This window comes from Natrix helvetica, assembly GCF_964273705.1.
Source record: "Natrix helvetica genome assembly, chromosome: 5".
NCBI classification, from domain to species: Eukaryota; Metazoa; Chordata; class Lepidosauria; order Squamata; family Natricidae; genus Natrix; species Natrix helvetica.
The window spans coordinates 145,918,013-145,930,069 of NC_138551.1; the positions used below are offsets into that span (position 1 = coordinate 145,918,013).

Here is a 12,057-nt window from a genome sequence, read left to right on the forward strand (position 1 = left end):
ATTGGGGCTAATCTCTTCCCCTTCATTTACATTTACTGAAGCTAATCTTAATGAGATCAACCTAGCATACAAGGAATTCCTTTATTAGCTACCAAGGAGTTGGAAGTAGTAGCATTCTCTTTTTATAAACAGGCACTGCTGACAATCGGTGGGGCGGGAGGGAGAGAGAAAGAGTGTCAGGCGTTACGTAGCCCGTAAGAGCGGAGCAAGAGCTCCAGAGGCCCTGCTCATTCAGCTGTAAGAGTTTGGTCTCAACTGCCGAGACCAAAATGCGCCAAGATTTAATTCACGCCCACACAAATCTGGACTGGAAAAAGGAATTGTCATCATCACGTCCATTTGAGTAGCAAAGTCTCCGTAATTAAGAGATGCTCAGCGGGCAACTGAAACGCACATTTGCTCACATTGGGCCTCTGTTAAATTACAATGCTGCTTATTACTAAATGAAGCTCATTAGCAAGATAATCCTTCTAGCAGTGGCAAACCGACTGTGTTCCTTATTCCCCTCTTTAAATTGCATTTAGCACAATACGTACAAGGGCTGCAGAAAGTTAAAAACAAGACTCCAGACAATCAGGTTATGAGAATTCTGTTTATTAACTCACTTTCAACACTAACGAAAAAATTAATGATATGAATCATGTTTGAAAACAATTCTAAGATGCTTAGGGATTGGAGGGAAGGGACGTTAAGAGCCCTTACTGCTTGAAGCAGCATTAAAATGATCACAGCATGGGTCCCCCTTTCTATCCAGAAGCGGCCCTTGGGTTTTATAAATACAAGCCAAAATAAATTACTGAAACCATGCTAGTGAGGTATCAAACTTACCCTCATGATTCTTCCTGGGATGACACAGTTTAGCCATGGGAGGTCCGAGAAAACCATATTAAGTGTTACTCAGCAGCAGTAGCTGGTGTTAATGCAAGTGCTAAAATGCAAAATTCAGATGGTAGATTTTGGCAATGGATCGGATTTAGGTGAAGTAAAGATTATGCAATGTAAGACTTATTATGTCCTCCGGAATATTCACAGATCTGTTTTACACCAAGAACCATCTTCTGGTGTAATAAACCAGCTTTAGTATCAAACAACAATGCCACAATAAGCACCCAGCAAATAGTTTGAAGAGTCCACCTACTACACTAATATCCTTTAAAAGGAAATAGGATTTTCAGCTGAAATGCAAAGAAAATCAGGGGAGCTACAGGAGATTTTGAAGTGTACAAATTTATTTGGGACCAATCTGACGGCTCCCATTAGGTATCAAATGAAAGTTGTAGGTTTATATCAAGCAAGGGACAGTAAACGGTATGTTACTGTATAACTCATTGGGAGTCAAATGTTTGCCAATACTTTGTCTGTTCACCACATTGAAACAAGAGGTTTTTAGCATCCTATTCCCAGCAAGGCTGAATGCCCTGCGAACATAGACTTATTTGAGATTTTTGCTTACACCCAGGAAATTAGCAGTGCCTGCTGACCAGGGATGGGGAACTTCATGTGACAGAATTGCCTTTCAGATACGTTTATCGCAAAAGCTATGAAGATAAAGCTGGGTCTTAGTTTTGGAGTTTCTGCTACGTAAGGCAGGCAAACCTAAAAAAAACATTTTTAAAAAACATAATTCTTATCCTAAATGATACTTTTAACCAATTAAAAATTAGGAGCTCTTTTGCTCGGGGGGTGGGGGGTGGGGTGGGGGCTGTCAAACACACACACGTATTACTTAAATCAGTTTTATTTAAGAATTTCCTACATTGACAAATCTTATAAAAAAGCATCCAAACACAGAACTTCAGCAAACAGCATTCATATGAATATCTTACAGACAGAAAAACTTCCACCCGCAAGGGAACACCTGAGCTTTGCAAGTGAGCTTTGCTGGGGAGTGGGGGGGGGGGGGGGGGGGAGAAAAAAAAAGCACACACGCAGAAAGCACACTACAAACTGGATGTTCCCATCAGAAAAATTCCCACCTTCGGTTCACGTTACCACACTTACAGGATCAATGAACAAAATAACACACACCATACAGCATTCACAGCAGTTGACATAAAGGAGGAAAAAAATATATACAGATATTCGTTTCACTTAACACATCCAACTAATTTGGTTTAACTAAGTAAAAAGCCCTCCTCCCGCCCCCCTTTTTTTAAGTTCTTCCAGATCAAGATGTCCGTTTTTGAATGCAAGGAAAACATTCGTACTTCTGCTCCCATCGCTCTCCGCACACTCTCTCACCAAAGCCACAGGATCGAGGGACATCGCGTCAAGGAAAAAAAAATGTTTTTTTTAATAATAAAAAAAAAAATCCCATAATGCACCACCAAGTCTCTCTCCGCATGCGCCTCCTTCTTTTTCTCGCACATACCAAGCCCTCACATGCCTTGGCACCACAAATCCAATCCCACACAAGGTTTTCAGAAGTTCAAACAAGCCTTCTGGTTTCCATCTCACAGCCTTGCGTTCACAGCGTTGAGTGCGACTCCATGAAATAAAAAGGAGTGGATAAAATGGAACACCCACCATCTTTAAGACGTAGCATGTGCAGTGTGATGAAGGAGTCTTGGATGAGGAAAGCATGGAGACAGGAGTATTCCTAAAGCAGATATTTTTTTATATATATATATATATATATAGGTGTTTTGTGTTTGTGTTTTTTTTTAAACTGCACTGTTTTCAATGAAGTGCTTCTTCCAGACACGTTTGAAATGAGATGAACTGCAAGAACTAAATGAGGTCTCCATACTGTACTTTAGTATGAGAAGGGAGACAGTGTTAAAAGGAAAAAAAGCCGACACCAACATTGCATTCTCCACACAGGACATTTGAGGGAGGGGGAAGGAGAGAAAGAGAGAAAAATTCTTATGGCGGGGGGGGAAATCAAATTAAATTAAAAAAAATTAATAAAGGATAGGATGCAGTTTCTGAAAAAAATGGCTTCCATTTTTTTTCGAAACATGCAAAAGATCTCCGCTGACTAGGAAAACGAGGAGCCCCCATCTTTACAAATTCCTATTTAAATTGCGGGCACACCCGTATACCAGTCAGGGGAACAGTTCACGTTCAGCCACTCAATAATCCCAACTCATGTATTCCAACTCATGGTAACAAAACCTATAAAACTTCATTTAATCTTTTTTTTTCCCCCTTACAAAAGAAAAAAAAAGTGTCAAAAATACTATCGAAATATACTACACACTGAACAAATTGATTTGGGGTTGTTGTTGTTTTCTTTTTCTTTTTTTTCTTTTTTCCTTTTTAGTAATATGCATTTTAGATTATACTTACCGGAAGCTCTAGAGAAAAAAAAAATGATTTCCCACCAGAGTCAGCATAAGCCTGCCTTACATCCCCCATCCTGATGATTTGGAATCCATGCTTGAACCAAACCCGCCATTAAACCCGCTGCTGGAGCCCGTGTTGGAGGAGCCCCACCCTATCGCTGGGCCAGAGTTCGAGCTTCCGTAGGAATTGCTCCCGGAGCTAAACCCTTGGCTCTGCTCCCTCGGGATGTTTCCCTGTGGCTGGTTGTTCCCTGACGGCCCAGACTGGTTTTGCTGGCTAGCAAGCATGCCCATCATTCCCCAGCTGCTCTGCAGCGCGGCCTGGGCCGCCGCCATCATGGCGGGATTGATGCTGAAGGCCCCAAAGTTCATCCCACCTCCCATGTTACTGCCCTGGCTGTTACCCAGCCCGCCGCCTCCCCCGCCGCCCCCCCGGTTAGGAAATCCCCCCTGATTCCCAAAGCCTCCTGGATTACCACCAAATCTTCCACCTCTTTCTAGTTGTCTACTGCTATTGTGCTTAGGTTCAGCATTGGATATATGGACGCTGATTCCTTTTATGATCAAGTCCTCACCACAAAGGGACTGGGCGACCTGTAAGGAACAAGGAGCAAGGGCTGAGTCACCCAAGGAGCAAAGGAAGAGAGAGAGACAACAAATGCACAAAAAGGGCTATAAGAGCAGCAACCAATATATAGGCTTGTTTGAAGCATTCATGGTTACCTAGCCAAGTATTAGAATTCCCTCACAACAGTGGAGAACTATGCTCCTTTTCTTATTAAACACACAAACAGGACTGGGCAATATTAATTTAACTTGCCTTGTACTCCATACTCATTCTGAAACAAGAAATCAGTGGTGGGTTGCAGGCGATACGCCCCGGTATGGGCATACCGGAGCCTGCCCGGAGCACCGGGTACCGTTCCGGTACGGTGCTCCGGAGGGCCCATCTGCCCGCCCGCGCTCCTTACCTGTCCTTTAAAGCCTTCGGAGCTTCCGTGCACGGCGCATACAGTGCCTGCGCGACGCTCTGCCAAGCAGCTGGAGCATCAGAGGCTCGCGGGAGCATCGCTGGCAGCTACAACGCATGCGCGCACCATGCGCACCCTTGTGGGTGACGCCGGGCCCATCCGGAACCCACCACTGTAAGAAACCCATTTCCCCATAAAAGCTTTCTAAAAGGAAGCCTATCCCACAAAATTACCCCAATTATAGATCTTAGGCAGCTGATTTGGAAATTGATTCCTGCTTCATACAAATGTATAAGTCGCCACCGGCCCAGAAGTCTGTGGCAAGATTAATCAGCTTCCCAGACACGAACAAGAGTTAAGAGCTGTTTTTCCTTCATTCTTTCTCAAGGGCAAAAATGATTAACAGCCAGTTTATTTACAAGGTTTGCTTTGTGCCTGTTGTTTTTTTAAACAGCGGCAATGGGAAGCATCTAATTACACAGTAATACTGAGTTACTTTAGATCAAGCTTTCCTGAATGAAAACCTCCCTTAAAATGATTGTGGAGCTGACAGGAATGAAGTATTAACAGGATATATGCAATTTGTATGCCTCGTAATTCAAAAGCCAACTGCATTTACGTTTAACACACAGCAGAATTAAATGGGAGTGTTATGAAAACTGCTTAAGGAAACAGCGCGTGCTCCCCGGGGAAAGAGGGGCACTGGGTGAAATACCTGATCATCAGCAAACGTAACAAAGGCAAAAGCTCTGAATGGCTTGGGAATGAAGACATCCACGACTTCTCCATATTGTGAAAAAAACTGACGGAGCTCATCTGCAGTCATGTCTTCAGTGCAACGCCCAACAAACACCTTCCTGCTACGCAAAGGTTCGTCTGGACTTTGCTGGTACCAATGCAGAAGATTTGATATTAATATAAAAGGAAAGAATTACAGAAGCCGTAAGCAATAAAGGTTCCCCACCCCACACGCAGCAACCAGCCAAAGAAACATTTCCAAATTCTGAAATTGTCTCTTCTAAAGGTTCAAGTGATATGAGATGGAATTGGAAATTGGAAAACTAAGAAGTGCTTCACTCCACCTGAAAAAACCTGTCAAGTCATAGGAACACCCGGAACGCTCCGTTCTTCTGCTTCAGAGAACAGAATCTCTGGGCCCAATTTGATTCATAAAGCCCACAAATGCCAACATGTACCTTAGAATTGGGGAGCTTGCAGTCGCACCATCTTCCGTCAATCATGTGACGCTGAGACATGACTTTTACTTGGGTTTCATAGTCGGTAAATCGTACAAAACCAAACCCCTTTGAGTGTCCAGTTTTGATGTCCTTCTTAACCTAGGTTTAGAAAAAAAAGGAATTATAAGGCCAGAATAGCATAAGGTCACCGTATTCACCTTGTTTCTGAAGTTAATTTGAAATATGTAATAATAATAAAAAATACTAATGTTCTGTCTCTTAGCTGAAGCTTTCATTCTGCGTTACAGTCTCGGATGAAAAGCTGCAACAAGATCAGCTTCCTTCTCCCTCAAATGACCCCCCCTCCATTTGGCCTAGAGGGAGGAGAGGCAGGTCTTCCCTGCTGAGGGGTTGGCCCCGTTTGAGTCCTTCTCCAGCTAAACTAAATTTTCATTCTAAGAACTGCCGTGCGGCTTGAAGAACTAGTGCCAAATACCTGCACCATGAGAACTTCTCCAAACGTGCTGAAATATTCTTTCAGATCTTGCTCTGTTGTTTTCCATGGAAGACCCAAAACTATCAGATCAGAGGTTTTCTGCACTGCTCGTTTCACTTTAACGGCTGATGAAGCATCTGTTTCGTCCATTTTCCTCTTGTTGTCTAAGAAGCAGCCATGGACACAAACATAGATTACTTTAATTGCAACACAAGACTCCCAAGGTTGCTGGAAGCTGGGCAGTCTATACTTTAACCAACTATGATTGTTTGTGCAGTCACAGGCTTAGACTGGATTTGGCATTTTTTTGACTATGGAGGCCTTCCCAAAGTTATTACATCAGTTAACTTTAGAGCTGTGCACACCTAAATTGTTACTCCAGACAAAGGTATGCCCAACATGAAACTGGATACATTCAACATAATGTTCAATATGCATAATAATTTAGAAATAAGCTTTTATGCACATACCATCTGTAATATATATTTAGTTAGATGTCGGTAAGCGGGGCCTTACTAAATAACCATGTTCATATAACCTCATAATATGAACGCATATGCTGTTAGACAGAATACCAGTACTGTATTTGTGGTTCCCCTTCCCAATTATTTAAAAGAATAACAGGTTAAATAATTCAATTGTTTCCACACATGGCTGCAATAAAATGTTTTATGAACTGGTTTAATTTCCAGCTATATATTGCTATAGTTGATAATAATTTTTTTTAAAAGGAAAGGAAGAACAGCTTTAAACACACACCTTTGGGATAATTCACCACATATACCAAATTTCCCCAGCCGTTATCTGGTGCATGAAGAATTCCTTCCACTAATCGGACTCCTCTCATACACTGAGACACGGGGTTTCTGTAACGCAGGCCACAGGCTCCTGGGAACTGCGCAGTAACTGTGGAGAGTAATACAGTCCCATCATCCTCTGAAGGGATCTCAATGGGTTCTTCATTCTCATCTTCCGTTACTCGGATGTATTCCGACATCTCCGCCGTGATGTTACTGAAGGGTGAAAAAGAACAGATGAATAAAAAAGCAACATGCAGCTTATATAAAAAAAGTAATCAGTGGTTTGGCTAATGGCAGAATCTAAAAACTATTTATAGGACAGAACTTGAATTGAAAAATGATAGATTGGAACCTAAAGGTCCATCCAATCAGAATGGACAATATTAAACTGAGTCCGCCTCAGTATTTTATTTTTAACATTCAGATACTTTTGGCGTACAAAAATATTCCATTTAAATGATATGGTACCAACTACCATTTTAATTCCAACAGTAGCCATTCAGATGCTCATAAATTTTATAGTTGATATTTACATGCACATTCTAGTTAATCTAATTATAAAGCAGCTACTGTCCCTGCCATCTTGCCAAACCGGCATCCGTCAGCCAGCTATTAAAAAAGGAACAGGGTGATTAGCAAATTAATTCCACCAGGGAGCCAAGATACCAGCAATTTTTGACTATAGGGCATTTTTTGGCTTCCCTGTTCAACTGAACATGTTAAAACAAACAGCAACTTCTGTTTACATTGCAGAAGCAAAATTGATCCCTTTCTCTTACACAAAATCATAAAGTATTATGACTTGTTTATTCCACTTTATCTTGTCTTTTTACATTACAAGCTAATAATGTTGCTTACCCTCAAAAGGAAGAGAATGAGGTGTGTATGCATATGAATAAATGTAAAATTAAAACAACACCCATCTTGTTTTTAACTATCTATAAGCTGCCACAGTAGTAAGTATGCAGAAAAATTAAATACAAAACCTTTAAAGAAATAAACTTTTAACATGCAATGCTACAAAAGGAATAGCATACATAAAATGAGGAATAGCATACAAGTAGTCCTCGACATATGACAACAATTGAGCCCAAAATTTCTGTTGCTAAGCGAGACAGTTGTTAAATGAGTTTTGCCCCATATTACAACCTTTCTTGCCACAATTGTTAAGTGAATCACTGCAATTGTTAAGTTAGTAACACAGTTAAGTGTACCTGGCTTCCCCATTGATTTTGCTTGTCAGAAGGTCACAAAAGGTAATCACATGACCCCGGGACACTGCAACTGTCATAAATATGAGTCAGTTGTCAAGCATCTGAATTTGGATCACATGACCATGGGGATGCTGAAACAGTCATTGTGTGAAAAACCATCATGTCACTTTTTCCAATGCTATTTATACCTTTGAACGGTCACTAAATGACCTGTTGCAAATGGAAGACTACTTGTGATGAAACTGTTTCTGATTCTAAAATATATTTTAAAACTAAACATGAAGAAACATATCCAGTCTTTGGGGGGATATGCATTAAAACCCTATTTCCCATTATTAAGCGTTTCATTAGTGCTATAGCATTAACTAGAAAGTGGAATACGAAGTTTATATTGGTGCTATAGTTCAAACACTACCACAAAAGGGATTTATGACTCATTTGTTCCAAAGAAGACTGCTTCAGAATAAAATTGTCACTATCAATGGAATGAAGATGATATACAGGTAGTCCTCGACTTATAGCAATTCATTTAGTGACCGTTCAAAGTTACAACAGCAATGAAAAAAAGTGACTTATGACCCTTTCTCACTTTGCTGCATCCCTATGGTCATGTGATTTTCATTCAGATGCTCGACAACTGACTCATATTTGTGACAGTTGACGTGTCCCAGGGACATGTGATCACCTTTTGTGACCTTCTGACAAAGGCAATGGGGAAGCCAGATTCACTGAACAATCTAATTACTAATTTAACAACTGCAGTGATTCACTGAACAAATGTGGCCAGAACAGTCATAAAAGGGGGCAAAACTCAACACATTTCTTCTCACATCAACATAAATCTTGGGCTCCATTGTGGTCCTAAATTGAGGACTATCTGTATCATAGCATGTATGTATTTTCTTGAATTGACTCATCTATCATTCTGGGATGTCATAACTAATTTCCCCCTCCAGCTGGTAGCCCCTAACAGACCACTTACACATTTCTTACTGGATGGCAAATGCACAACGTTTGAACAATTGCCGATAAAAATTGCTGGATCTAACAGAAATTCAAAGTGACAAATCAATTTCTGTTGCAAATGGATTTTCCTGCAAGGTGCTATTTTTTTGTTTGTTTACAACTGTAAACACACACCATGATGACATAAACAGGTACAAATTTAGCCACTCCATAAATGTTACCTTGGAAACCAGATTAAGTGTTTTTTGAAATAATTACGCACAAAATTCCTCTTTTTTCCAATTGGTCTATCAAAAGAGGTAACTCATTGTCAGTTTTCAGAAATAGTTTCCTTGACTTCTCTTTGCTCCATGGTAACATCCAGGAAGTTTTCTTGGCAGAATAGTGATTTGCTAACTGCCTTCTTTAGGGATTCCACCCCCCCCTGCCCTTTTTTTTTTAAACTTCTCAGCTGAAGTGACAGGTCTAGGATTTCCTAGTGGTCCCCCATCCAGGTTCTTAGTCCGACATTTATTTACGGTAGGTTTTCAAAATCAGAGGCAGGAGGAAAAGGCATAGGTTGAAAAGTACAGGTTAGTCCTCGACTTACAACAGCTCATTTAATGACCACTCAAAGTTACAGCGGCACAGTTCATTTAGTGACCATTCAAAGTTACAACAACACTGAAAAAAGTGACTTAGGACCATTTTTCCTAGTTTATATGAGATCAAAATTAAGATGCTTGGCATCTGGTTGGTGTTTATGACCATTGCAGTGTCTCCTCTTTTTATGACCTTCTGACAAGCAAAGTCAATGGGGAAGCTAGGTTCACTTAACAACCGGGTTACTAACTTATCTTTTTTTAAAAATATATATATTTGTATCATTTATATTTCATCATTTACACCACACTTCCACTCTTTACAGCGTTTCAGTATCGCTATCACTCCTCTTCACAGAATGGTTATTTCCATTTTCTTTCTTTCCAGTTATACACATTGCTGCTCTATACATTCTATAAATATTCATGCATATACATACATAACTTTTATCTTTAAATATATATATCAATACTCGTAATTATTTGTAACACCTTTCCACTTTAATATGGCTCTTAAGTAACCTTTACGTATGATCCTTGCGACTATTTTCTAGCCATTTGCACCATATATTCCTAATATGTTACTAACTTATCGACTGCGGTGATTCGCTTAACAACTTGTGGCAAGTAAAACGGGGCAAAACTCGCTTGATAAATGTCTCTCGCTCGACCACAGGAAGGTCGGGCTCGATGGCGGTCGTAAGTCGAGGACTGCATGTGCTTGGAAATAAGGAGCACCGGGGCAGCCTGGTTTTGCTCTGATCCCAGATTTTTCCCTCTGAACTACAAGTCCCAGCAACCTCCATTTCTCTCAGCGTCTATCCACACTTAACGCATTGGCTGCGAAAGGGGGGGGGGGGCGCAACGGGTGCCAGCGCCAAAAGAAGGCCTCGCCGGTTAAATGGTGGAAATCGTAGTGCCTTAAATATGGAAGCTTCACAGCTGGGGAAGGGCGCTTTATTCCCTCCTGCGTGGGGTCGGGGAGCGCGCGGGAGAAAGGCCCATACGCGTAACCGAGGCTCGGCGGGGTTTCAGTCACCGCGGCCTCAGCGTGAGGGCCCGGGCCTGCCGACCCGACTCGTCCTCCAACCGTCGGACTCACCGTTGGCTCGAAGCCTAGGCAGGACAGGAAAGAATCGGTTGCGACTAGGCCGCGAGAGGACCTTGGGCAAGCTCCCGGCTGAGGCCTCCAACTCTCCTCGCTGTCGACAAAATGGCGGCGCCCTTTTTTCCCTCAGCAATTGCGGACCGAAGCCGCGGTCCCAGAACGAGCCACGCCAAATCGCTTAGCGGGGGGACGCCGTGACCTGTCACTCAAGGCTTTTGTCATCGCCATGGAAAAAAATGTGCTCCGGAGTAGGCATAGTTCAAAATTCTTCCACTATTATTTCCATTTCGAAGTTTCTCGTATTCTCTTTCCTCGCAAATGGAGGCAATTGGAAATCTACAGTACGGCTCCCCCCCTTATAGAAACCCAGGAGTGGTATGGCCCACTCGGCCGTGTCATGCGCATGCGTTACGAGGACGCTGCGAAGTTATAGAGGAGAAGCTCGTTTCAGTAGCGTCTGTTATTTCTGCGCATGCGGAAGAGGCGGGACCTGGAGACCACGAGCGGGAAAAGGGCGGGAAAAGCTACTGGCGGCAAGCGTTGCGCATGCGCAGTCCCAGAAGTGCAGAATACTTTGAATTCTCTTTGTGGCCGAAAACGTTAGGTTTTTGCGCGGCTGTTTTTACAAAATGTGCCCCCCCCCCCTCAAAAACTGTATTCTTAATCCCAAAATTTTTTCTGAAATGCGTGCAAACTACCGAAGTTGACTTTGTTGTGAAATTCTGAGTTATAAAGGGCGGTTTTTCAACTAGACTACTCTTTTCCCCCCTCAATAATTCTTGCAGAATTTTGCATTTAATATTTTTAAATTTTAGAGGGCTTAAAACTCGCCCTGGGTCGTTCCTACAACCAGTGCATTGAGTAGACCATTGCAGGAGCTTTATTTCTAATTTAAAATACTGCACCTGGTGCATAAAAAAGCTGATTATTTACAAAAAGCCACGTAGTAAATGTAAATGAACCATATATATCCAAGAGCAAACCAGAAAGAAACCCACAGAATAAGTTGGGCACAAATAAAAATACCCTGTTTTTCTTTCATTTCTTTAAAATACATTTTGCATATTGCATTTTTAACATATGCCACCCCCTCCTGAGAAAGTAGCAAAGAAAATAAAAAGGGACAATTTACTGTAAAGAAAGCTATTTTCTTACCACTTGAGATGGCAGTTTTTAAAAATTAAATGCTAGGTAACTTGCAGTCTGGTTTAACCTCTCTCTTTATGGCCACATCCAGTATCTAAAATTAATCTGTTTTTCTAACAAGGAATGTCTTTACATTGTGGCTAAACCAAGATATTTTGGTGGTCCTGTGCTGAATAACCCAAAACTAGAATAGAATAGAATAGAGAAGAGAAAAGAAGAGAAGATGAATAGAATAAAATAGAATTCTTTTATTGGCCAAGTATGATTGATCACACAAGGAATTTGTCCTTAATGCATTATCCAGTGTACA

General features: G+C 41.5%; 1 protein-coding gene across 1 annotated transcript; it reads right to left on the bottom strand.

Moving 5' to 3' along the window:
- Positions 1 to 1,722: 1,722 nt before the first annotated feature.
- On the bottom strand, positions 1,723 to 10,965 carry TARDBP (TAR DNA binding protein). Its single transcript, XM_081954416.1, has 6 exons — positions 10,596 to 10,965; positions 6,692 to 6,945; positions 5,933 to 6,096; positions 5,455 to 5,595; positions 4,974 to 5,144; positions 1,723 to 3,881 (listed from the first exon to the last, which is right to left on the bottom strand). Exons 2-6 carry the CDS (start codon positions 6,927 to 6,929, stop codon positions 3,348 to 3,350), a joined length of 1,248 nt encoding a protein of 415 aa, XP_081810542.1. The 5' UTR covers positions 6,930 to 6,945; positions 10,596 to 10,965; the 3' UTR covers positions 1,723 to 3,347.
- Positions 10,966 to 12,057: the final 1,092 nt, after the last annotated feature.

What these genes read in the sequence shown, in the direction of transcription:
- TARDBP (XM_081954416.1), bottom strand. Translation starts at nt 6,929, where the DNA reads ATGTCGGAATACATCCGAGTAACGGAAGATGAGAATGAAGAACCCATT. An exon ending in TGTGGTGAATTATCCCAAAG is followed by an intron (nt 6,097 to 6,691) that starts GTGTGTGTTTAA and finishes GCTGCTTCTTAG; the next exon opens with ACAACAAGAGGAAAATGGAC. An exon ending in TTACGTTTGCTGATGATCAG is followed by an intron (nt 3,882 to 4,973) that starts GTATTTCACCCA and finishes TGTTCCTTACAG; the next exon opens with GTCGCCCAGTCCCTTTGTGG.